Source organism: Schistocerca cancellata, chromosome 8 (assembly GCF_023864275.1).
Source record: "Schistocerca cancellata isolate TAMUIC-IGC-003103 chromosome 8, iqSchCanc2.1, whole genome shotgun sequence".
NCBI classification, from domain to species: Eukaryota; Metazoa; Arthropoda; class Insecta; order Orthoptera; family Acrididae; genus Schistocerca; species Schistocerca cancellata.
The window spans coordinates 183,243,556-183,269,610 of NC_064633.1; the positions used below are offsets into that span (position 1 = coordinate 183,243,556).

The 26,055-nt window shown below is 42.0% G+C and overlaps 1 protein-coding gene across 1 annotated transcript in view; it reads right to left on the reverse strand.

The window, feature by feature from the left end:
* LOC126094670 (N-acetylglucosamine-6-phosphate deacetylase) overlaps positions 1–24,809 on the reverse strand; it is a 118,641-nt gene extending 93,832 nt beyond the window's left edge. Inside the window, exons 1-2 of the mRNA XM_049909180.1 lie at positions 24,316–24,809; positions 24,049–24,188 (exon numbers count right to left, since the gene is read on the reverse strand). Of these exons, the coding sequence (XP_049765137.1) occupies positions 24,049–24,188; positions 24,316–24,517 (342 nt within the window). The 5' untranslated portion in view covers positions 24,518–24,809. The remainder of the gene's footprint in view (positions 1–24,048; positions 24,189–24,315) is intronic.
* Positions 24,810–26,055: the final 1,246 nt, after the last annotated feature.

The window sequence follows — 26,055 nt, forward strand, 5'->3', positions numbered from 1 at the left end:
ATTAGCGAACTCACACTTTCCGTAACAGGACTATCTTTTACAGCACAGGAGTACACGAATCTGTCACATTACGTATATTTTTGTTGTATTACAAGGCTGTACACTTTATTCTATTATGTGAGCAGCACAAGAAATGAAGCTTTGAATTTAGCCTATAGTAGTCAGTTTACATATTACTTCATACTTAAAAATGCATGTTGTTAACATTTTACTTTAACAGTGCTGTGGTGAAGTTCCACGTACTTTCTGTTGCAGCTGCGAAGATAATATTTCTAATAGCGACCGATAACCTACGAACATACAATATGAAACACTAATAATCGTTCTAACATCAATTAAAATGTACCCAGAGTTAATAAGCTGAGATTATGACACGATTCATAGGACATTCCTGCCATTTCACACTACTCGCAGTTATACTGATAACTAAACTGATGGATTCCAACTATGTCGTTATTTAAATGTAGCCCCTCGGAGTATTCGGTATTCGCTAGCGAAAAATAACTTTGCAGTTATTAATAACCGTTAACAATAATGGTTATCAATGAATAACTGGAACTGTGATAACGGTTACTCCAGAATAACCGTTTGGCCCACCTCTAATACTTTGCATACTTTCACTCTCTCATGCCATAGGGACTAATATTTTGGGGTAACTCAACACATGGCAAAAAGTGTTCACTGCTCTAAAGAAAGAGCTTAGAATAATGTGTAGGGCTCACAGTCGCAAAACTTGTAGACATCTCTTTAAAAGGTTAGGAATTCTTACAACAGCCTCACAGTACATTTACTCAGTAATGAAATTTGTTCTCAACAACCTGGACCTATTAAAAAACAACAGTGACATTCACGATTATAATACCAGAAGAAAGAAAGACTTACACTATCCTCTACTTAACCAATCTTTGGCACAGAAAGGGGTAAAATATGCTACTATAAAACTTTTTGTAAATTACCAGATTAAATAAAATGTCTGGCAGTTTTAAAGATAAACTGAAATCATATCTCCTTGACAATTCCTTCTATACCATAGATGAATTCTTGAACAGGAGTACATAATTCTATAGGTGCAATATTGTAGTGTCGCGGAATAGTAAAGAGTTGGAAATGTGGAATATTGTCAAAGTTTCGTTGTCTATGCCGAGAGCCAGAGGCAGTAGGTTAGCCAAGAGGTAAGAGGATTGCACATGTATGGGAATGTGTCGTCACGCAGGGGCAGTGGTCTGGTTACACACAACAGGCAAGAGAGAACTGCTTAGCACATGGGTTTGTGTTAGACGAAGACTTTTGTAGAGTGTAAGACAGAGGTATAGCATCAGCTGTACTGCATTTCATAACTTCGCGTAAGTCTGCCGTCACAACACGTAACTCCGTCACAAGAACACCTGAGGGGCGAGTACTACAGATAAATCAGCAGTATAAGTGGAACGAATGCGTTCATTAGAAATGAGCATGACGTCAGGACATAGCTCGTGCTTCCTTTAAATACGCAAGCTTTGATAGCAACAAGGCACTCGCAGTTAGACTTACAGTTAGATGTGTACTGGGACACTGTGTAGTGCTCAGCTCGGTGATCAACATGTTAATCTTTATTAAGGAGATGTTGCAGTACGGGCGGCCCATCCAGCAGCAGACGTGAGGGGACAGTACCAGCTCTGGTCCTCTCTGCTGCTGCTGTCAATCATCAACCCAGGATTAGCAGACATCGCACCAAACTCACTCGCCGCCAATGCTGACCACATCAGTGAGCCGTCGTCGAGGTCGTGCGGGGCCTAGGCCCTGTGCATCTGCCGTCACAACCGGGTGAGCCGATGATGCTGGGGGACTGCAGCCCGTTCTGCTCGTCCACCATGGAGGAGCCACCAGGAGGAGCAGGAAAGAAGATGGGGTGGGATAGAGTACACTCCACACTAAGAGAACGCTTCTCGTGCTGACAGCGCCGGGACTCCAACCCAGATCCTCCAACGTGCAGCAGCCTGCTGTCCGCCGCCGAGCTGGCCGGCCAGCCGGGCGCCGCCGGCCACGCGCGCCCGAAGTAAGGGCATTCCACACTATGTCACAGCACGCGTCACTGTGCTAGCAAGACTGGTGCGGTCCGGAACTGGTGTCATCGCTCCGAGTCAGCGAGGACTCAGGGAAGGTCATTGATAATACCCAGCTCAGCCAGCCTGTGTTACACGGGCCACATTTTACTCGGCAGGAATAAAGGTGTCATGAATTAATAATGTTCCTTTGGTGTTTCTGACACGTCCACAGTCATTTCCTAGCATCCTGACAACTAGAGAGGTCACCACTTGGCTTCCAGTCCACCGTAGGTGACCGGGTCCACCGGGGCGCCTACAGATTTGGTGTCAGAAGTCCTCGTGCCCACTGCCTACGGATTTGGTATCAGAAGTGTTCGAACCGCCCACTACAGCATTGGCCTGCAGATCTGGTATCTGGAGTCATCGACACTGCCACTGCAGGACTGGCACCACAGAGTTGTGGTCAGAACTGTCGACTCTACGCAGCCTTGTGGTAAGTGCAAGAGGCGATTTTTGTTAATAACTATGGATGCACATTCTTTGTTGGGAGTGCACTTTGTAAGACCTGTGGAAACAGCAGATTTATCTGAGTTTAAGGGAAACAGTTGGGAAACGTACTTGGTACCAGTCAGATGTACTGTGTGTAATTTAACGGGGCATGGGGAGACATGCACGAAGTTTGTACCAGTAGAATGATCAATTTGTAGACGGTTTGGTCATGCAGCACAATTGTAGAGAGTGTTGCTGGGCAATAACAAGGCGGAAGGATTAATTTTGTTTAGTTGTGCATTGTGAGTCTTGTTTGTCTTCTAGTGTTTAGTGCTCAACTGTGACAAAGGAGTTGAGTAGCTAGTGTAGTTATTGTTCTGAGGAGTAAATTCAGTATAGAGTAAGTTGTTGGTAATTTGCACAAATCATGCCGGAAACAAGATCCATTAGTACTGAAGTGAGTATAGCTGCTCTGAAGGAGCAAGTCTCAAAATTGTTAGAAGAGAATGCGCAGCGTAAGTTACGTCATGTAGAATCAATGACGCAAATGGAGACCTTGCATTCGGCGCAAGAGTCGCAAATGGGTTCAAGTGAGTGCAAGTCAGTAGCAATGTCCAACCTTGCAATATATCCTTCAGTAGCTAACCTGATCACACCTTTCTTGGGTAAAACAGCAGAGGATGTCACAGCGTTCATTAACGATCACACCTTTCTTGGGTAAAACAGCAGAGGATGTCACAGCGTTCATTAACGATGTTTTGGCAACAGCTGCTATGAGCAATTGGTCGGACGTAACTACATTACGTATGGCAAATTTGTGACTTGCAGGGGAAGCCAAGACGTTCGTGATGTACCATGAGATGCTTAGTAAGGCAAGCACGTTTGAAGAAATGGCAGATGCGTTACAACAAAGATATCCTAAGCAGAATAGTGCAAGATTTTTTAGGGAGAAGTTAGCTAATTTGACACAGAAGGTCAATGAGACAGTGGAGTCTTTTTCAGAGAGGATACAGAAAATTAATTCGCAGACCTATGAATTATCGGGTAATCCTGATGCGGATCTTGTATTACTATGAGACACAGAAAACAGAGCCCTCGATGTATTCCTCAGGGGAATTCCTACAGAATTTTCTCGTAGGGTTAGGATGGAGAATCCTGGGGATATAGCTGCAGCACTGCGTACTGCAACGCATCTGCAGGAGATAGACATTGCAACAATGGTTCGCCTTGATAAACACATCTTTGCGTCAGAGAGGAATTGTTACCGTTGTGAGAGGAAAGGTCACGTGAAGGCTCAATGCAACCAGCCGCAGTGCTATGCTTGTAAACGCTACGGTCACAAGGCGAATGAGTGTCGTAGTAAGCAGAATGGTAACGGGAATAAACAGGAAAAAGTGTTAAATGGGAACGGGAGTGTTTCGTCCATCGGAAGACATTCCCTGTAAGCAGAAGTATGGTGAAAACTAGTACAGACACGGATTGTTGTTTGATGGGTGTTGCAAGGAATAACAGATGTAAGTTTTTGATTGATACAGGGGCACATGTATCTGTTGCTAGTCTAGACCTTGTGGGTAGGAGAAATACTAGGTACTCCTAGGTATAGATTACGTGGAGTAGGGAGTAATGAGTTGCAATCATTGGGTACAAAACAGCTCATTTTTAAGATTGGAACTGTAGAGTTCGGAGAGCAAATGGAAGTGTTGCCAACTGTGGGACAAGGGTATTTTGTGATTCTCGGAGTGGACTTCCTCGATAAACACCATGCCAAAATTAGTCGTTCACAGCGTACAGTAGAACTTAGTGGAAACTTGTTTTCAATAGGTACAACAGCTGTAAATGTTTCTACGTCGCGAGGTGCATCCGTTGCTGAGATGTCACCAACTGAACCGCGTACAAGGGCATTAAAGATGATTACGCATGTCAAAGTGCCTTCCGGTACAGGGAAGTTAGTTTGGTTGTCAGTAGGTACTCATGTACCACAGCAGAGACTATGTGTGGTGGAGCCACTGCAGAGCAATGAAGCATTGGATGAAATGCATTGTTTTATTAGGACGAGTGCTGCACGCGTAATGGATACAAATGGGGAACTGATGATACCAGTCAGTGTAGATAATTTTGGGGCAGATGAAGTGGATCTCCCAAAAGGTTTAGTGGTAGCAAGTTTGGAAATACTTGACGATGAGGATATAGGTGAATCCCAAGGTGATTATAACGTCAAGCAAACTGTCAAGGCATCTGTGCTACGTGATAAGATTCGTCATTTGGAGAATGGTGATCGGAAAGCTATGGAAGCTTTGTTATTAGAGTATTTAGATTTGTTTAATTCAGAAGGTCCATTACCAGCAACTCCTATTACACAGCACCGTATACAGACTGGCGATAGTCCGCCGGTCCATAGAAAACCATACAGGATAGCGAAACACCTACAACCACTAGTGGAAGAATTTATTAATCAACAGCTAAGGGGCGGTACTATAGAGAACAGTGAAAGCCCGTGGTCTGCCAACATAGTGGTAGTTGCTAAGAAGTCATTGGACGGTACTAAAAAGTATAGGTTTTGTTGTGACTATCGTTTTTTGAACGCACGAACTGTAACAGATGCGCATCCAATACCGAACATCACGGAAACATTGGACAACCTAGGTCGGTGTAAATATTTTTCGACACTAGATCTAAAGAGTGGGTACCATCAGATAGAAGGAAGTCCTGAGGATAGACCGAAGACGGCCTTTACAACAAGCCTTGGTCACTTTCAGTATCGCAGAATGCAATTTGGGTTGAAAAACGCTCCTGCTACTTTCCAGCATCTGTTAGATGGTGTGCTTCGGGGACTGCAACCGAAGATTGCTATGGTATACCTCGACAATATTGTTACTTTTTCGCGTAATATAGAAGAGCATGTGGAACGACTGAACAAAGTATTTAGTAGGCTAAGACCGGCAATTCTTACACTTAATGTCGAGAAATGTCAGTCTGCTCAGACGCAAGTGACTTATCTTGGACATATTATCAGTCAGGATGGGGTAAGAACGGGTCCTCGTCTAACATCGGCTGTGCGTGGTTTTCCAGTACCACAGACCACAAAACAAGTTCAGCAATATGTCGGTTTATGTAATTACTACAGACGATATGTAAAGGGGTTTGCGGAAATTGCATATCCATTAACAAGATTGTTAAAGAAAGGTGTTAAGTTTGAATGGACAGCACAGTGTCAGGAGGCATTCGAGAAGCTCAAACAGATACTAACATCAGACCCAGTGTTGATACTTCCTGATTTCGAACAAGAGTTCATACTATCTTGTGATGCTAGTAATATTGCTGTAGGTTGTATTCTTTCTCAGAGAGTTAATGGACAGGAACATCCAGTGGCTTATGCTTCCAAGCAATTGAATAAGGCAGAGAAGAATTATTCAACTACAGAGAAAGAAATGTTAGCAGTGATTTACGGTATCTCATATTTTCGCTGTTATTTATTTGGGTGTAAGTTCAAGGTAATTACAGATCACACAGCATTGAAGTGGTTGTTGGGGTTGAAAGATCCTTCGAGTAATTTAACAAGATGGGCACTGAAACTAAGTGAATTTGACTATGAGGTAATTCACAAACCAGGGGTAAAACATACGAATGCAGATGCGCTTAGTAGAAAAATAGCAGCTGTACAAGTTGTCGGCATAAGTGAGAAGGAGTGGATAAAGGTGCAAGCCACTGACAGAGTGTCAATTGTTCCAAACGCAACCACAGTTTGAAATGCAGGATGGGTTGCTTAGCAGGAAGATGAAGTGCGGACTATGCGTCGTAGTACCGGAGTTGCTGAGGGAAGAAGTTTTGAAACAAGCGCACGACCATGTATTGTCGGGTCATGGTGGTAAAAGAACGACTGATAGACAGATAGCTGAAAGGTTTTGGTGGAAGACACGTCGCAATGATGTAGAGCAGTATGTGCAAAATTGTATACCGTGTGCACAGAGAACAGATTTAAGTCATCAGAAAATTCAGTTACAGAGACTACCTGAAGCAGATCGTCCGTTCGCATTCATTGGATTAGACGTAATAGGAGCATTTAACAAGACCCAAGCGGGTAATCGATACGTATTAACAATATTAGATCAATTTTACCGATACCTGGTAATGGTAGCTATTCCAGATCAGAAGGCAAGCACTGTTGCGAAAGCCTTAGTAAATAACTGGTTGCTTAAGTATGATGTGCCTGATACTATAATTACAGATCAGGGTAGTAACTTTATGTCGGAGCTGATGAAGCAGTTATGCTGTTTATTGAAAGTTAAGAAACTGTGGACAAGCCCATTTCTTCCTCAATCGAATGGACGAACAGAATGGGTTCATAGGACGTCAGTTAAGATGATTAGTCATTACGTAAATTCAGAACACATGGATTGGGACGTGTATTTAAATCTGTTGACAAGTGCATATAACGTGAAAGTTCATATAGGAATGGGGTTCTCTCCATATGAGGTAATTTATGGTCGGAAAATGTCATCACCATTTGATGTGCTCAAACCTCAGGTAGGTTCACAGTATGAGTCAGTGAAAAATTTCGCCAAGAAGTTGAGAGAGATTTGGCAAAGGGTATGGCGTGCTAATACTAAAGCTTTGGAGAAACAAGAGAGAACTGGGCAAAGAACAGGTAAACTGCTGCAATACAGAATTGGTCAATGGGTATTGTTGGCTAATCCTTATGTTCCGAAGGGTAAAACAAAGAAGTTTTTGACGAAATATTCTGGACTGTATCAGGTAAATGAAATAGTGTCTCCAGTGAACGTAAAGTTGCAGTTACCAAACAAGTCGTCGGTAGTTCATGTGGGTAGGATTAAGCCGTTTAAGAGCGCAGTGGATGCATTATCGCAGATTCCTCCAGCAGTTACAAAGGGTGTGAGGGTACCGAAGCTAAAAGAACAGCAGAGGAACATTCCTTACGCACTTAGGTCTAGGGATAAGTAGATTAAGTGTCCTTGGGGAGGAACATGTCGTATTTATTGTTATTAGGTAATGTGTATGTGTAGTTTTTACTTGTCATTTGTGTGTTTTAGACGTGGTAAGGAAGGGAGCGACTGACATGGCTTCCTTTTTCTTCAGGTGCTGTGCCAGGATGTGGCCCGGGAAACTTTTCGTCAGTCTGGTACTGCTACACTGTTGCAGAGGAGAGGTGGTGCAGGTGCAATCACCAGATAAGGGAATTTTGTTTGCAAGACAATTAGATGTGGTATTGTCAAGCCGCAGGTGGACAATTGTTTTCACGTATAATATATGGGGAGTGAGGAATGATGTACGGACACTACAGGATAGGTTTACGGCACTACAGGCGGCCACTGAGAAGGAGGAGTTGTTTCAAGACATACGGAACCAGTATCAGGAATGGAAGGTCTCATACGAAAAGCTGAGAATGCAGCTGCAACAAGTAACGGAAGTGGTCCCGCAAACACTCGTTCGCAGGAAACGGGAGTGGTTGGATGCAGGGGAAAAATTGCTGAAAACAGTGTTTGGAACTGCAGACGAGGGAGATATAAGGAGCTTAAATAGTACGGTGAGGGAGGTGCAGGAGTTGGCGGAGGAGACAAACTCTAAAGTGGTTTGGCACACGACACGTATAGGTAACATGGAGCAGGGGATATTGAATGTCACTAGAACAGTGCGGGAGTTGACGTCAGACCTGGAACGGTATGCAGCAAATACCAGGAAAGTGTTGAATGGGGATATAGAGGCTATACAGGCGAGATTGAGCCGAACAGATGGGAAAATACAAGTAGCAGCTTTATTAAGGGCATTAGCAGACAGGGTGAATGATGCGCGTGTCGAATTGGAAGCGTTATATGAAGATATGCATCACGCAGTGCATGGGCGATTGAGTACCACTTTGTTAGGTCCAGGTCAGATGCTGAATGCGTTGCTGAAAGCGCAGAAAGAATTCTCAGAAGGAGTGCGTCATGTCGTGCCTCCGACGAAGCGGAATTTACCGTTATTCGATCGCGTGTCTAAAGTGAGAGTAGTTACGGATCAGGCGAGTATACACGTAGAAGTGCAAATACCAGTGATGGGTATCAATTCGCGGTACCAGTGTTGTACAGTACACCCGTATCCAATTAGATGGGGTGCACTTGGGAAGTGGGTGCAAGTGCAAACTCAGGAAGTGTTGTTAGTGTCAAGACGGAGGAGTGCTCATGTGGTGATGTCTATGGTAGATTTGACAGACTGTTTCAGGGGAAGTGTTTTTATTTGTCCAGCAAAGGAGGTGGCAACCCACAATCATTCGTGTGAGATGCAGTTGTTCTTGGGGAATATGGGAACCTTAGAATGCGAAATAAGGTGTTACTTCCAAGACCGAAATTTCAGAAAGTTGGGGAAAACTGGATTTACTCTGAGTTCGAACTAGAGACTGTAGTTGCCACTTGTTACAGAAATGGTAGATTGACAGATATATCAAAGCTTGAATTGCAGGGCAGTGGGTTACTGATTAATGGCACTGGATGTGAAATAGTAGGGGAAGCATTTTCACCTGCCAGCTACTTTCACGGGTACTACAATGATTAACGTGACACAGCCTATCTTGTATTATCCAGAGGAACCACCACATATATTGCCTCGCCAGAACCTAACATTTATTAACGAGTCCTTGGATCCCACATTGCTACAATCTTTAGATAGCCTGATTATCTCATAAAAAGAGCAGATCTCAGTTAATCAACTACTGCAGCATGTGCAGCAATATCGAGAGAAACGTAAGCAAAACACAATTATATTTGGTGTGTCAACGACTAGCATAATCTTAGTTCTAGTTTTTATTTGTGCAACTTACTTTTGTAGACGGAAAAATATGTCTCGTTCTGAAGTAACAACCATACATCAAATACCTATGGGATGGATCGGGAATAGTGGAACGTAATATAAATAGATAACCAATGATAAGATTGGAATCACTATTAAGTGTAAATTGATAATTAGCAGATAAGAAAAGTTTGACAGTGTTGAAGGAGTAGTTGTAAGATACTTGTAGAGTATAAGGAAGTATGGCGTGCACAACCAGCAAGTCCAGAATTGTAAAATTTGGGACGGATTTTCTTAAAGGAGGGGGATGTGTAGTGTCGCGGAATAGTAAAGAGTTGGAAACGTGGAATATTGTCAAAGTTTCGTTGCCTATGCCGAGAGCCAGAGGCAGTAGGTTAGCCAAGAGATAAGAGGATTGCACATGTATCGGAATGTGTCGTCACGCAGGGGCAGTGGCCTGGTTACACACAACAGGCAAGAGAGAATTGCTTAGCACGCAGGTTTGTGTTAGACAGAGACTTTCGTAGAGTGTAAGACAGAGGTATAGTCTCAGCTGTACTGCATTTCATAACTTCACGTAAGTCTGCCGTCACAACATGTAACTCTGTCACAAGAACACCTGAGGGGTGAGTACGACAGATAAATCAGCAGTATAAGTGGAACGAATGCGTTCATTACAAACGAGCATGATGTCAGGACATAGCTCGTGCTTCCTTTAAATACGCAAGCTTTGATAGCAACAAGGCACTCGGAGTTAGACTTGCAGTTAGATGTGTACTGGGACACTGTGTAGTGCTCAGCTCGGTGATCAACATGTTAATCTTTATCAAGGAGATGTTGCAGTAAGGGCGGCCCATCCAGCAGCAGACGAGTGGGGACAATACCAGCTCTGGTCCTCTCTGCTGCCGCTGTCAATCATCAACCCAGGATTAGCAGACATCACGGCAGACTCGCTCGCCGCCAATGCTGACCACATCAGTGAGCCGTCGTCGAGATCGTGCGAGGCCTAGGCCCTGTGCATCCGCCGTCACAACCGGGTGAGCCGACAATGCTAGGGGACTGCAGCCCATTCCGCCCGTCCACCACGGACGAGCCACCAGGAGGGGCAGGGAAGAAGACGGGGTGGGATAGAGTACACTCCATACTTCGAGAACACTTCTTGTGCCGACAGTGCCAGGACTCCAACCCTGAGCCTCCTACGCACAGTGGCCTGCTGTCGGCCAGTAAGCCGGGCGCCGCCAGCCATGCGCGGCCGAAGTAAGGGCATTCCACCGCTACGTCACATCATGTGGCACTGCGCTAGCAAGACTGGTGCGGCCCGGAGCTGGTGTCATCGCTTCGAGTCAGCGAGGACTCGGGGAAGGTCATTTATATCACTGAGCTCAGCCAGCCTGTGTTATGCGGGCCACATTGTACTCGACAGGAATAAAGGTGTCATGAATTAATAATGTTTCTTTGGCGTTTCTGACACGTCCACAGTCATTTCCTAGCATCCTGATAACTGGAGAGGTCACTGCTTGGCTTCCAGTCCACCGTAGGCGACCGGGACCACTGGGGCGCCTACAATATACACATTTTGTTTCATTTAAGGGAATGGGGAAGGTAACAAAAATTTTAAGCTTTTAATAATAAAAAAAAGGTCCTCGATTCATTTGTGCATTTCTTATCCACTTGACATGTTTCAGATCAAAACTGTTACCATGAGATTGATCAGTGGAAAATGTAACTAACTAACTGTTTGAAAAATAATTTAAGAATGAACCGATTTCTCCTCCCTGAATACCACACTCCTTTCTGTCTGAAACTAAAGCCGACCAATTTTGTAGTGTAATTCATTTCCCTTTCCAGTATTATAATTATGAATATTGCTGTTGTTTTTCAATTGTGATTGACTGTTGACAGCAAATTTCTTTGGGGAACACATGTATGGTGAGGCTTTTGACAGTATGCCCAACTGTTTAAAGATCTGTCCATAAAAGTTTCCAGAGTGGACCACATATTATCCTTATTATATGTGTAATTCATGACAGAAATTTTCAATATTAGTACCTAGATAATAAGAATATTTGTAAAAGTATTGGCTCCGAAGAGATGTTTGCCAATATCTTGCTTTATGTTAGATGGGAAGGTTTCACAACAGTACGTAACTCCACACTGCAACACAAAGCTAGTATTTTCAAACAATAGAAAGTCTAGTTTGGAATATCAAGCAAGCACATCTCTCATGCACATTACCGCTACCTCTTGGAGTGGCCACAGATATCGGTCATGTGTATGTGAGCTGTGCTTGTTCATGAGCAAGCAAGCAAGAAAGAGAGAGAGAGAGAGAGAGAGAGAGAGAGAGAGAGAGAGAGAGTGCATGTGTGTGAGCATGCATGTCTCACACGCTTCTTTCTGAAGAGGGCTTTGGCCAAATGCTCAATATGTAACAGTCTTTGTGTTGTGTCTGCCTTCAACTCAGTGTGTCATATTTATAGTGAGTTGCAATCTATCCATTTCATACTGGATAATCCAGGTTGGAATAATGAAAATACTATGAAAAGGATAGTTGCTATTAACCATATAGAAGATATGTTGTATTGATAAAGCTAGTATTTTATTTCCTTTCTTCAAAGTGGGCACCACAGCAATAAATTCACTTAAAGGCAGTGGCATTTTTCACTTTTGCTGTATTTATTTTATTGGTTCACAACTAGTTTCTGCTTTTTAGGCCATACTCAAGTGATTTTCAGTATAAAAGAGAATACACTACATTACTCCAGTAGAAAAATGTGGCATACATATTGAAACTGAAGTGTGTGTAAATCTGTGTGTTCTATCTGTTTTGGTTCACACATACTGTCTTGTAGGTTTGTAGCTTGACATTTACAAAGGTATCACATATTATTTTCTATATTATTTTATTTCTTACTGTTGTAATTACATATAAGTCAACATGACCAGTAGACCCCAGTAGATGGAAGACACTTTATTCCAACAACTATATTCCAACTTGAATATAGCATTTAAGTAACATTCAGCTGGAATGAATTACATACACAAAGAGCTCTAGCAATACACACAGAGAACTGCAGCCAAACATGATCAGTTAACACTGAATAGACTTGGGTCCATGGCAGCCTCTGATGGTGATCTCTCCCTCCTCCTCCTCCCCCCCCCCCCCCAACACACACACAAGTTTGAGGCACCCACAGCTGCATTCCTCTTCTCTTAGGGAGATCACAGACTCTTGAGACATCCCTGCTGTCCTCCTCGTCCACTGGGCTCTGGCTAAGGCGACATGCTGCAATGGAAGTGTATGATCTGAAGTGCTTCTGGCGTGGTTACATTCTGTGCCCACCTTCCCATGTCAAAACGCCGGAGCTGTTTCCATGTCAACCTCATACATCGGCTCTGGTGATTGAGCTCATAGTGCTGTTGATACTGGTATCAGTGATTGCTCAGGATTGGGTGACTGAATCCCTGATAATGGTGTTTGAAGCAACAGAGAAACTGTTGGTTTGGCCACCAAGGACGGAAGCCATTGCCCATGCGGGAGTGGAACACCAGCAGTGGCAAGTGATGGGATGTCTGATGTGGAAGGGCTCAGACACAACGGTGTGACATCAGGGGAAGCTCAGCCGTCCACACAAAGGTGAAGCCTCGAGTAGAGGCTGTCCTCCGTGCAGATGTTCACAGAGATGCCGCCCCAGGACCTGGCAATGACAGCTGGAATCCATTTATGGTGACATCCGAAACCACATGCCCAGACAGCCACATCCAGCCAGAAGAGGTGTGGCAGCTGCACGGGTTCATGTCCACCTAGAAGATGCGCAGCAGTGTCGTCAGCTGGCACCTGTGGAGTAGCTCCACTGAGCTCTTCTCGCCGAACAGTGTGAAACGTTATGAGGAGAGAACCAATCTAAGGCAACGTCAGATGGAGGGTTGGCAATATACATTTTCATCTGAGTTTTGAACGTTCTGCCTCACCATTAGATTGTGGATGGAAGGATAGGGCGAAGATGTGACAGATACCATGGGAAACGCAAAATGCCGCCAACTCATGTGACTAAAATTGTGACTCATTATCATACACTAATGTCACGGGCAAGCTTACAAGTGAAAAAATTTGGGCAAGGCTATGACGGTGGCAGTTGTGGATGTGGAAACACAATGAGCAACATAAAGGAAATGACCAACTGCCAATAAGCATTGAGAAAGGGGCCAGCAAAATCCGCACGTGTACGGTCCCACACATGCGATGGCATCGGCCAAGGAGATGACTCCCAGGAGGGTAATGTTTGTCACTGTCCAAGCCACGCCCAAACATTTGTTGATGATACATCCCAATGATCTGCATGTAATAAACAAGAAACCTCCGAACGAAGCACTGAAGGGATCATGACCCAACGGGCTGCATTATCCATCTCTAAAAGCAGAACACCATCCTCATCAGAGAACTGATGTCGAAAGATGTAATAATTATGGAGGCGGTCAGATGCACAAGGTGGTGGTGAATCTGCCAAACCACACTGCACCATCAATCATCTGCTGTGCAGCAACATCAATAAGGATACAAAGCAATTCCTCCTGATCAAATCCTGTGTCCATACTGGCCGACAGGCGGGACAAAGCATCAGCATGTGCATGTCGATTCGAAGGGTGGAAATAAATCTCGTAGTAGTAATTTGAATGGAAAAAAGAGACCAAGGGGTTGAATGTAATATGCCGCTTTACCTGGTAATCATGCAGATGGACTGAATAAGGAAACTAATAGTTTGTGATCGGTGACCAGGTGCAATTTAGTATCATAGAGAAAAACATGGAATTTCTTCACTGCATTTACAATGGCCAAGGCTTCCTTTTCCATCCGAGAGTACCTGCTTCAAGCAGGAGTCAGCATTTTTGAGGCATAAACAATAGGCCTCTTGCAGCAATCTGGATATCTATGAGCCAGTACCAGCCCCAACCCATACTGTGAAGCATCTGCTGTAAGGACCAAGTGGAAGCCTGGTTGGTACATCAACAAGTAGGGTGCAGACTGCAACATGGTCTTAAGGTTTCACAAGCTGCCAACCAGTGAAACCGAGTCCTCCTGTGCAGCAATGCATGTAATGTATGCATGACTGTCACTGCCCCAGGCAAAAATTTATCGTAGTAGGCAACTTTGCCTGCAAAAACGTGTTGATGCAGGGGTTCGAGACTCTTGCGAGAAACTTCAAACCCGAGATAAATGACAGAAGGTTGAAAAAATTGACATTTTTAAAAAATTACACTTCAACCCAGTTGCTTGGAGGACATAAAAAAAAGAGTATGGAGATTCTGTAAATGTTCCTCAGTGGAAGCTCCAGAAACTACAAAGTCATCCAGATAGTATGCACAACCTGGCACAGATGCTGTATGTTGATCCAAAATGTTGAAAAATAGCAGTAGCACATGTGACTCCAAAAGGCAACTGCGATTATTGGTACAGTCCAAAAGGGGTATTGACAACTGATATATGTTATGACTCTGTAGCTACAGGGAGTTGAAAATAGGCATCTGACAAGTCGATTTTTGAGAACTATTGACCACAACTCGTTCTGCAAGTGCCACTCAGACCGGATGGGACTGGAAAAAAAAGGAGGCCGAGCAGAAGGTTCCGTGGTAATAAGCACTTGAAAATTGTTGGCACACCCCAAATCCAGGAGCGAACAAAGGCAAAAAGTCAGAACATAATGCATCTACCTGTGTATATGGCAGTTGTTCAGACACTAAATTCATCTGAAATGGTAAAACCAAACAACTTAAAAGCATCTAATCCAAAAAGATTCTCCATATGTGCGTGACCCACAACAAGAAATGTAAGTGACCACACTGCTGACTTGTTGGTTACCGGCACAGAGAACTGGCTGAGAATATGAATACTCTTTTTATTGTAATTTATTAACTTTCATGAAACAGGAAGAAGTGAGGGGAGCCCAAGCTCATACAAGTTTGTGAGAAGGTTACCACAGCTCCTGTATCCAATTGCATGTGCACAACTTTACGAAAAACCGCAAGATAATGGAAAGCTTGTATGGTGCAACAGAAATAGCTCATATATTTTCCATGCCCGCATCAGGCTCGTTACGCTGAATTCTTGCATTACAGACAGAAGCAATATGACCTTTTTGTTGAAATTACCACTGGCATACCAGCCTTTTGAGCAGACTGTAGTGTTATGGTTAACGAAATGATAAGGGCAGGATGGGAGCATGGAACACGAACGCTGCTGTTTACTGACCTGTTTACTTTGTTGGTGCAACTGCTGCTGGGAGCAAGGCCAGCCACCTCTTCACCATGATCTTATGCAGACCCCTGAGAACTATCTGAAGCTTGGTGCGGAGGAGAGGGTTGGATTGTTGATACTTCACACCACAACTTAATTTGGTTACCCACAGCTCGCAACACCTCAAATGACTGTGCAATAGCTAAAACTTCGGAGAGGGATGGTTTTTCACACTGGAGGTCGTGCTCTCGCACCTCACGATTTGGAGATAAACAAACGATAGCACCTCTCACCATCTGATCAGCATACGGCTCTTTATGTACATCAGACACAAAATGACAATGACAACTTAACACATGGAGTTCAGCCACTCTTGCTCGATAGGATGATGTGGTTGCTTCCTCCAGTGGTAAAACTTAACCCAGAATCCAGTAACATGGGTATGCTTACAGTAGTATTTTGAAAGAATTTCACTAATTTTGTGAAATGTTGAAGAAGATGGATCCTGGAAAGGGGTGAGTTGACATAGGACTTGATACATTCTTGGTGATATCCAAGAAAGGAACACTGCATGACACAAAATAGCATCAGTAATCCCAAAATCTTGAAAGTGTTGTCACAGACATTTCTCGTATGCATCCCATTCCTCAATGGACTCACTGTACGTATAGAAGGGAGGCAGATAAACCATGGGGGCCACAGAGGACAAAACAGCAGGTGACACAGATGGAGGAGCATGCCAACTAGACTAAACAGAAGCCAAAGATTGCAGTACTTGAATTTGACTGTCCAGTGCCTATGAGTGGTGATGCAATGCAATGATGAATGATTCTTGCTGTATGAGCAACTGCCGTAAAATGTGTTCCATAACACCATCAGCCATTATGAGAATAAACAGAGAGCCAAGCAGAGTAGACATTTGCGCGAGAACAGCACCGCCCTCATTGCCAGTCGTGTTCTAATTAGGTAAAAGTACAGAGTGACCAATAGACTGAACACAGCTTTATTCCACAGAAGCATTAACAACTTGAAAACAGCTTTTACATAACATTCAGCATGAACCAATACATACAAAAGAGCTGTAGCAGTACACATAGAGAACTGCAGCCGAGCATAGCTCAGCTAGCCTAGTATTTGAAACTAATATGCCATGCTTAGCTTTATTCTTTGGTCAATGTAATACCTTTGTAAATGTCAAGCTGTCAAACCAACAATACAGCTTATGTGAACCACACCAGAGTACAAAGTCTGCTTGATGTCAAGGTCATTAGAGATGGAGCACAGGCTCAGATAAAGCAAGGTGGTGGTGGTGGTGGTGGTGGTGGTTAGTGTTTAACATCCCATCGACAACGAGGTCATTAGAGATGGAGCGCAAGCTCGGGTTAGGGAAGGATTGGGAAGGAAATCGGCCGTGTCCTTTCAAAGGAACCATCCCGACATTTGCCTAGGGAAATCACGGAAAACCTAAATCAGGATGGCCGGAGACGGGATTGAACCGTCGTCCTCCCGAATGCGAGTCCAATGTGCTAACCACTGCGCCACCTTGCTCGGTTCATAAAGCAAGGAACTGGGAGGAACTCAGCCACGTCCTTTTCAGAGGAATAATACCAGCATTCACCTTAAACCTCGGATGTGTGGTGTTGAAAACACATGAATGCATATGCAGTGCCTGCAAGGAACAGTTCTTATTGTAAATTGGTCTCTTTTCATATACTCATTTGTTTCAAATTTATTTAGATACTGAAATGTTACTAAATTATAGTAAAAGAATATGGTGGGCCTGAGTAATATTTAATTAATTAATTAATTAATTAATTATTATTATTATTATTATTTTTTTTTTTTTTTTTACAGAACTCCAAGAGTTTATTTTTATCAGTTACAATCACTTATATGCAACATAAGCAAATATTGTATTAACACATTTGTAAGTTGCAATTCTAAAAGAGTTATTAAGTTCAATTCCTTGAATTAAAACACGCTTATTGTTCACCATAATAGGAATTATAAGTTATATTTTAAAAATGATTATTATACATTTTTCATAGTCTTACAATTTTCTTAATTTACAACATTTGACAAAGAATGCCACTATATTTTTCACATGTGTTGTTTTTATATTTCATACACATCATGGAGCTTTTCCTGTGTTTGTTGCATGGACAATATTTGCACCTTTTTTTCTTTTCTGATACAGCTAATTGTTCAGCAATGAGACATCATTTTGCATACCATGTCTGCACTGGGGATAAAATTTTTTCTTTGAGACATTAGGGATCTTTATTTGAAGTTCCATTAGTGGTCTTATTTCTTCTATTAAATCTCTTAGAAACAAATGCTTTCTATTGGTTCTTCCATTACAGTATATCAGATGTTGGACAGAAAATAAAATTTTACTGCTCAATGCTATGATGTCTATCATACTAATCCATAATGCAAATGGCTATTTCCTTGTTTGTCTCTTGCCGGTGTAATACCAAACCTTTTGGTCCATTTGATCTATTCCACCTTTGTAGAGTTATACAACTTTATTACATCTCGTGTCTTTCCTGCATAAGTTTGTTTGACGTCTTTGTTGTGATGCTTTGTGCTGATGAGAACTATTGAGTTTTTTTCTTTCTGGGAACATAACTCACCACTTTGGTTTCACATCTCAAGGCAAATAATGAGGATGCATTTCTCTCAAGGGGGACAGTTTCATCTCATTGGGGATTTCTGGTTTATTTTGTTCAACTGTCTCCAGCATTGTAATTTGCTTCTGAAGCATCTCTTCTGCCAGCTGAATGCTAGTGAAGAAGTTGCAAACAGTAATATTTCTGGATGACCCTTCTAGCCTATAGCAAAGCCTTTCACTGCATCCAATACAAGATTACATGGCTTCCTTTATGTGGATCAAATTCCGCCTAAACCACTGCAGGTGTAGCATCACATAGCCAAAATATCTTTATGCCATACTTTAAGGATTTAGTGGGCATATACTGGATAGAGCCACACCTTCCACAGAATGGGAGTAATTGTTCATCAGCTGTGGTTGACTGGTTGGTTTGGGAGAGGGGACCAAACAGCAAGGTCATTGGTCCCTTCGGATTAGGAAAGTATGGGGAAGGAAATCAGCTGTGCCCTATCAAAGGAACCATCCTGGCATTTGCCTGAAGCTACTTACGGAAATCACGGAAAACCTACATCAGGATGGCTGGACACAATTTTGAGCTGTCATCGTCCTGAATGCGAGTCCAGCGTGCTAACCATAGCACCACCTCGCTCAGTTCCGTCAATTGTGAGTGAATCATCAGGAGTTATTGTTTCTACACTAGTCAAAAAACAGTTCCCACAGATAGGGAACAGCTGCAAGTTTGTCATCTATAGTTTCAGCATCATGAGTCTGCCTGTCACTGAATCTCATTATTCTCTTTATATCTTTGAATCTGTTTACTGACACTGTGGACTTACATGTAGGCTTTGCCTTTTCATCCGAGAACAATTCTCTTACAGGGACATCCCAACTCTTCTCAACAACAGCAAGCAGTAAAAGACCAAGAAAACCCTCCATTTCAACAAGTGAAACGTTTTTCCATGTCATACTACATGAAGCAGCCACTCTTCTGCCTTCTGTATCTGTGCAGTTGATGACTTCACCTACAACTTTCTTGTAGATGAAATAGTCCCACACACCCCTAAGTTTACAGGTTTTCAATCCATGAGCTGGACCAGATGCTTTCTTTATGATACTATGAATAAGTGTACAAGAAGTTGCAGAAGCATCTAAATTCCAGATGGTTCCATTATGACTAACGTATATGCTGGCATCTTTGAGTTGTTGGTGTGTAACTTCATTTTCAGACTCTGATGAACTAATACTATCTAAAGTACTGCAATCTTCGAGAACATTTGTATCAGCAAGTTCAAAATTTGATTCTTTACTACTTTTATCATCAAAAATACTTCCTTCACATGAATCAGTTTCTTCAAACCATTGACTGACAACACATTCAAAGTTAGCTGCAGTTGTGCATACTGACTTTTTTTTTCCCCTGCTGAAGCCATAAGACAATACATGTTCCTCAAACAACAGCTGATCCAAAACAAAACATGCCAGGTAACAATACCAACACTGGGGCAACAAACAAACTACACAAAGAATTACAGTGACAATCGCAGCACAGAACAACAATACTGCACAACAACAAAGCATGTGATTGGCCAAAAGCTCAAAGATATACCAATATCTCTAATAGATAATGGCAATTTCTAATATTTTTGCTGTTCTAATACTGCTACAACTACTGCTGCTGCTCATACCACCACTGCCTCTACTACAGTTATTATTAAATTAATAACTGCTCCTAACAAATGCAGAAGTCAGTAAAGAATACAGAACATGTATAACTGTAAGGGGGCTTCCGAAGCTCTGCATATACATTAATGGTGATTCCACAAATATTCTGAATTATGGGGGAAAAAATGAAGAACATTTTAGCTCAGGCGTGAAAAGGATGCCAAAGGGTAAGCAGAAGAATATTGGAAAGGAGTTTGAAATCAAATCAAGAATGACAGAAAAATTTAAAAAAGTATAACATCCAAGGCCCTCAGATACCGTGCATATGTGCTGTAGGTTTCAGTGATGTATGGAAAAATATCAGTATATTCTTTGAAGTATAACATCAAATATTACATAGATTGGATCTGGGATGTTTTCATTTGTATGTTTCAGCTGCAGACATTGGTCACATGTTTTCTTTATAACATGTCATTTAGTTCTTGTGGGTGATGGCTTAGATTCTGTTTACTAGATCCATGCAGGTCTAATGGAAATGGTGATCCAATGTGGGGAACGATGTTTAGAGTAGATTTTTGTATGTGTGTGTGTGGGGGGGGGGGGGGGGGGGGGGGGGGGCAGGGGGAGGAGGGGGGGGGCATGGGCCATGTGCGTTCCTGCGCCCGCACAAACACCATCTGACAGACTGAACAGCAGTGACAGTGAAGGCGTAGGGTGCCATTTTGATTGAGAGCTGGTGAAGGTAACAAAAAAATATATATGATAGCATCATTCTATCAACTGAAAACTAATCCCAGGGAAACATGTAAAATCTAATGAGGACTTCATAGTATATTACTGTCTGGTTCTTTACTTGGTTATACAGGTCATACTGAGTTTGGTGTAAGTGGTAGTCTTACACCGTTACACTACTTGTGCCACTACTCAGTTGTGTATGTGGGTTCCATACATATGTTTCATCTTTCTGTTTTATGACATAAATATTTTCTTCACATATCCAGACCATATCTGACTGTATCTGGTACAGAATATATGGAAAAGTCATACTTATTTTGTTTCTGTTGTCTGCTTTGTCTACATCGAACCTGTTGGTGAGTTACGTACGTACTGTTGTGGAGAATGTGGTATTTTATTTGCATCCAATAGACACAATTAACTTTTCATGGGGTTTACTGTTCAGATATTTTTCTGTTACTGCATGGACTGATACTGTTGAGGTACTCTTTGTGTTGTGCTGCATCCTCGCAGACTAGTACTACTATTTTTGGTATGGTATGACATGTGGTGTCACTGCCAGACACCACACTTGCTAGGTGGTAGCCTTTAAATTGGCCGCGGTCTGTTAGTATACGTCGGACCCACGTGTCGCCACTATCAGTAATTGCAGACCGAGTGCCGCCACACGGCAGGTCTAGTCTAGAGAGACTCCCTAGCACTCACCCCAGTTGTACAGCTGACTTTGCTAGCGATGGTTCACTGTCTACATACGCTCTAATTTGCAGAGACGACAGTTTAGCATAGCCTTCAGCTACGTCATTTGCTACGACCTAGCAAGGCGCCATATTCAGTTACTATAATTACTATCTTCAAGAATGTATTCTGAACAGATAATATTGTGAATCATGTACCATCAAGAGCGACGTTCATCATTAATGGATTAAAGTTAAGTATCAAACTAATTACGTCCACTTTCTGAATTCTCATTCACTGTCATGTTCCAGACCTCACGACAGTATAGTTCTTCCCTCCTCGCGCCAGCCTGCATGAGCTAAAACGCGTGCATTTCGGCCTCCACTCCTAGCACAGTGTTGGCTCTTCTGCTAACACAAAAACATAGATGGTCTGCGTGTGCCTTCTAGTAGGTATACTTAATACAGTGCAGCCACTTTTAACATTCACCTGACCATCCACTAGTTAGCCTTGCAACCTTAATGACTAGGACACTTGTGGACATTATATTATATTACTGACTGGTTTTTTACTTGATTACATAAGTTATACAGAGGCTGGTGTAAGTGGTTGTCTTACACCACTACACCTTTTGCAACATTACCGAATAGTGTATGTGGTTCGATACAAGTATTCCATCTTTTGTTTTTATCTTCACATGTGCAGGCCACATTTCACTGTGTTTGATACATGGTATATGGATAGCATATTTTTTGTGATTTGGGGTTGATGACCGCTTTTCACTGGTATCTAAATCTTTGGAACACCTCTGGACACACACAGTTTTTTCACCTTTGATATTTCTGATAATGTATCATATAATCTACGGATACCATACATTATGTGGCTGTATATTATTGGTTTCTGACAGTTACATGGTACTAGTTTGATGTTTGTTTTGTGGCATTACATGATATATGGATGCATTAACACATGAATGTTGTCTACCCTGAACAGTATATTGTGGGTACTTTTTGTATATTCTACATATGTTACAATATAGATGGTTTTCTACATTTAAACACTCATTTTATGCATATGACATAACTATGTCCCCCAACTGTTTGCACCTCAGCATTTTATAACCTTGACATGACGTACAGACTTATTTACATCATCATTTTGATAGGTTTACCCACATTGACACTTAGATTTTGGGTATGCTGTACTTTTCCAGACTACTCGCACACAGATGCATATTTCTTTCATTAACTTATTTTTGATGTTGTTGTTGTTTCCTTCATACATCTATCATTTTCTACAGTTATTTTTGCAGATTAGTAGGTTGATTCAGGATTTTGCACTTCACTGTCTCATTTAACTGGCCAGTTTTAATGATGGGATCTTTTATTAATGATTTGATTAATAGATAGTACAGCTGTACAATGTATTGAGTGGAAATTCGTAATGGCATACTGTATATAATTCAGTTTTAGGTATGTGACAATGGATGTTGGTTTTTATCAAATGGTTACTGTAAATTCACGTATATAGTACTGCCCACGGTTCTTACTCTGCTTTAAATCTGTATTCTTATCTGCATGGTTGGTAAGCTGATGATGCTGTCATTACTGTTTATGCACACAGGCCTGAAAATGGTGTATCGAGTAACTGTAGCTGGTTGCAATGTAACTGAATAATATCAAAATTACAGCTGCAGGTGCTTCATTTTATTATATAAGTGAATGGCCAAAGTCCCACAGATCATCAATCAGACAGATGGACACACAAAAACTGAAGCGAGACGGGCTGATGAGGGGCTGATTCCTACTCCTGCCAAAGTAAGTACAATGTCTTTCTCTTTCTTACAGTAGGCTGCTTTACAGGAGTAACTACACTCAAGACTTAGTGTAATATACTAAAATACTTGTCCGTGCTCAATTGTATAACTGTAGTGGTATAAGAATTAAATCACTGAGAAGTACCTCTATATAGTGCATGCAAGTTCTTGACATTTTCAGCAGTGCCAAATAATGAATATGTAATCATGCACTGCCATTTTTTTCATAAAAAATATGATTCTTGCCCCTCATCCTCAAAATGGGGGTATCCCCACAACCTGGGGTCTGGGGTCCCCAACTCTATCCCTCTTCCATCCACAAGCGAAAACTAAGAATAGTTTTCTCTGTATCAGCAGCACAGGGAATTGACATCCTGAAAGTAAGTACCGGCTATTCTGTGGAGAGAGAGAGAGAGAGAGAGAGAGACACTCACACGCGACAGGTTCAGCACTTAACAATCAAGTTCACAACTATCAGATAGAAGAGGAATGATTTTCATTGAGAACAACACAGAAATACATGATCACAAAAGTACGACATAGCGACGTAAAATACCATATTCTTTAGTGCATTGCCTGCAGAAATAAATAACATAAAAACAGCTGGTTTATTTACGAAGGCGTTGAAATTGATGTTTACATCTGACAGTTTCTAAACTACTGACGAACACATCAAATTTTCACAGTGACGAATTCGATCGTTATGGTCAACAATGTGTGTGATGCGTTGACTATGTCTATCATTGTACAAAGTGATCGAAGTACAAATAAATATTGATATTAATATGAACTACTTCAGATTTTGTCTTACACTACGTGGAATATTCTGTTGCGTATCCAACTGGAGCATGATAATGTTACAAACCAACAAACACGCAAATTCTGATGAATGTAGTTTAGAATGCAAGAAAATGTTGTATTGTAGACAAACAATGCGATAACCCGTGTACCACTACCACGTCATGTACCCCTGCATGTTGATCAAGCTTACACATAACATCAGTAGAAATGAAATGCTTACCTTGTTATATACATGAGCTGGAGATGTAACGACCGTCGGACAAAATGAAGTAACACCGTGGGCCAGAATACCTTTTGCCACTACTCTAAGTCCCTCCTCAACATCTTCAAAGTCGCAAGAGAAGTCAACTCCGAAACCACCTTCAAAAATGCATTCATAAGCTGTCGTATTAAGCACATTTCGAATCGATTAATGAAACTGTACAATTATCAAGGCATTTGAGGCAGAGAATTGTTGATAACGCATAAGTCGTTTGCACGGCCATACCATTGATCTGTAGTTCAATGAAACCGGGCGAAATAAGCGCTCCCTTGCAGTCAATTTGAACGTCTGCACTGATCTTTTCGTCAAAAAACATTTTTTCTGGATTTACAATTTTTCCGTCTCTCACCCAGATATCTTCCCTAATTATTTCATGATTTCTCAAAATACTACAGTTTACGAACTGCAAAAGCTGTGACTGGGTCATTGCTCCTAACAAATTGAGATTCCAATAGACTACTGTGACAGCTTATCACCTTAATATTCTGTCACAGTGCTTTTTTTTAACATAGTCGATGATGACGACGTCAGCAGTTCCTTAATCAGCGCATGACCTGAATATAATGTTGACAAAAAGTGTTTGTTTTACGATACGTCAACCCATAGCTGTTTTTTTACTGTAATTTGTGTTTACGAGTGCTTTTGGTGGTAATGAAGTCTCAAACATCATTAAGGTGAAGTGTATTCCTGCAACAATAATATTATTCACGTTTCTCAAATAATTTTTAAAATTTCTCTTACTGACTACGTGCAACAAAACTTCATTGCACGACCCGAAAAATGTTGTTTAGCAATCGAACGTTTTCCGACTTCAAGAAGAAAGATAATGTTACCGACCGACCTATCGATTTCACAGAGTTAATTACAACAGTATATTGTCCACGCGTTTCACAATTTTTTTTCTGCACACAGTGTATTGCAAATGACAGTAAGACGAATTTTCCAATTAAAAATCGTTTCTTACATCATCTACAGAGACCTTATCACAGTCGCAGTATTTCATAAAAGTTCTATGAGAATTAACAATTCAGGCCCATTCACTCTTGCCTTCACGCCATATCATCACATTCCACGATACATTTCAAACGGCAGCGTTCACACAGGCCTTCAAACGACTGTCGCGTCACGTCGCTTCAAGCAGGGCCAACCAGATACATGGGTCCTGTGGCATACGCCACAGCATTTGACATTACAGGCTTAACGAATCGCAGCCACCGTCTCCAGCGGAGAGCGAGTTATTATTTGAAGCTACTTTAAGACTTTGTAGTACGTGTTCAAATAGGCTCACGCTCTAGATAACAGATGACAAAGTTATGGACTTTATTGTTTACCTTTTCGTTGACATAACGATTTTCCTGATGGCCCCAGAAATAGCGGATTTTTCATAATGTTGGTTGGTTGGTTGGTTGGTTGGTTGGGTTGGGGAAGGAGACCAGACAGCGTGGTCATCGGTCTCATCGGATTAGGGAAGGATGGGGAAGGAAGTCGGCCGTGCCCTTTCAGAGGAACCACCCCGGCATTTGCCTGGAGTGATTTAGGGAAATCACGGAAAACCTAAATCAGGATGGCCGGTTCATAATGTTGGGCAAAGGCAAGTAGTGTGACCTCACAAGACCATTACGAGGCCCGTATTTCCCGTTGGCCTTTATTGTTTACCTTTTCGTTGACATAACGATTTTCCTGATGGCCCCAGAAATAGCGAATTTTTCATAATGTTGGGCAAAGGCAAGTAGTGTGACCTCACAAGACCATTGCGAGGCCCGTATTTCCCGTTGGCCCCGGCGTCACGCCGTCATCAGTTTTCATCGGATTAGATTAGATTCAGTTTTCGATCCGTAGGACTCAAAACGAGATGATTCTCGTAGATGTGGAACATGTCAGAAAATAAAACATCAAAAACATGGCACATTTGTCAGGAGATCGTCAAAATAGGTGAATACATTACAGTAAACTGGAACTGCTAAT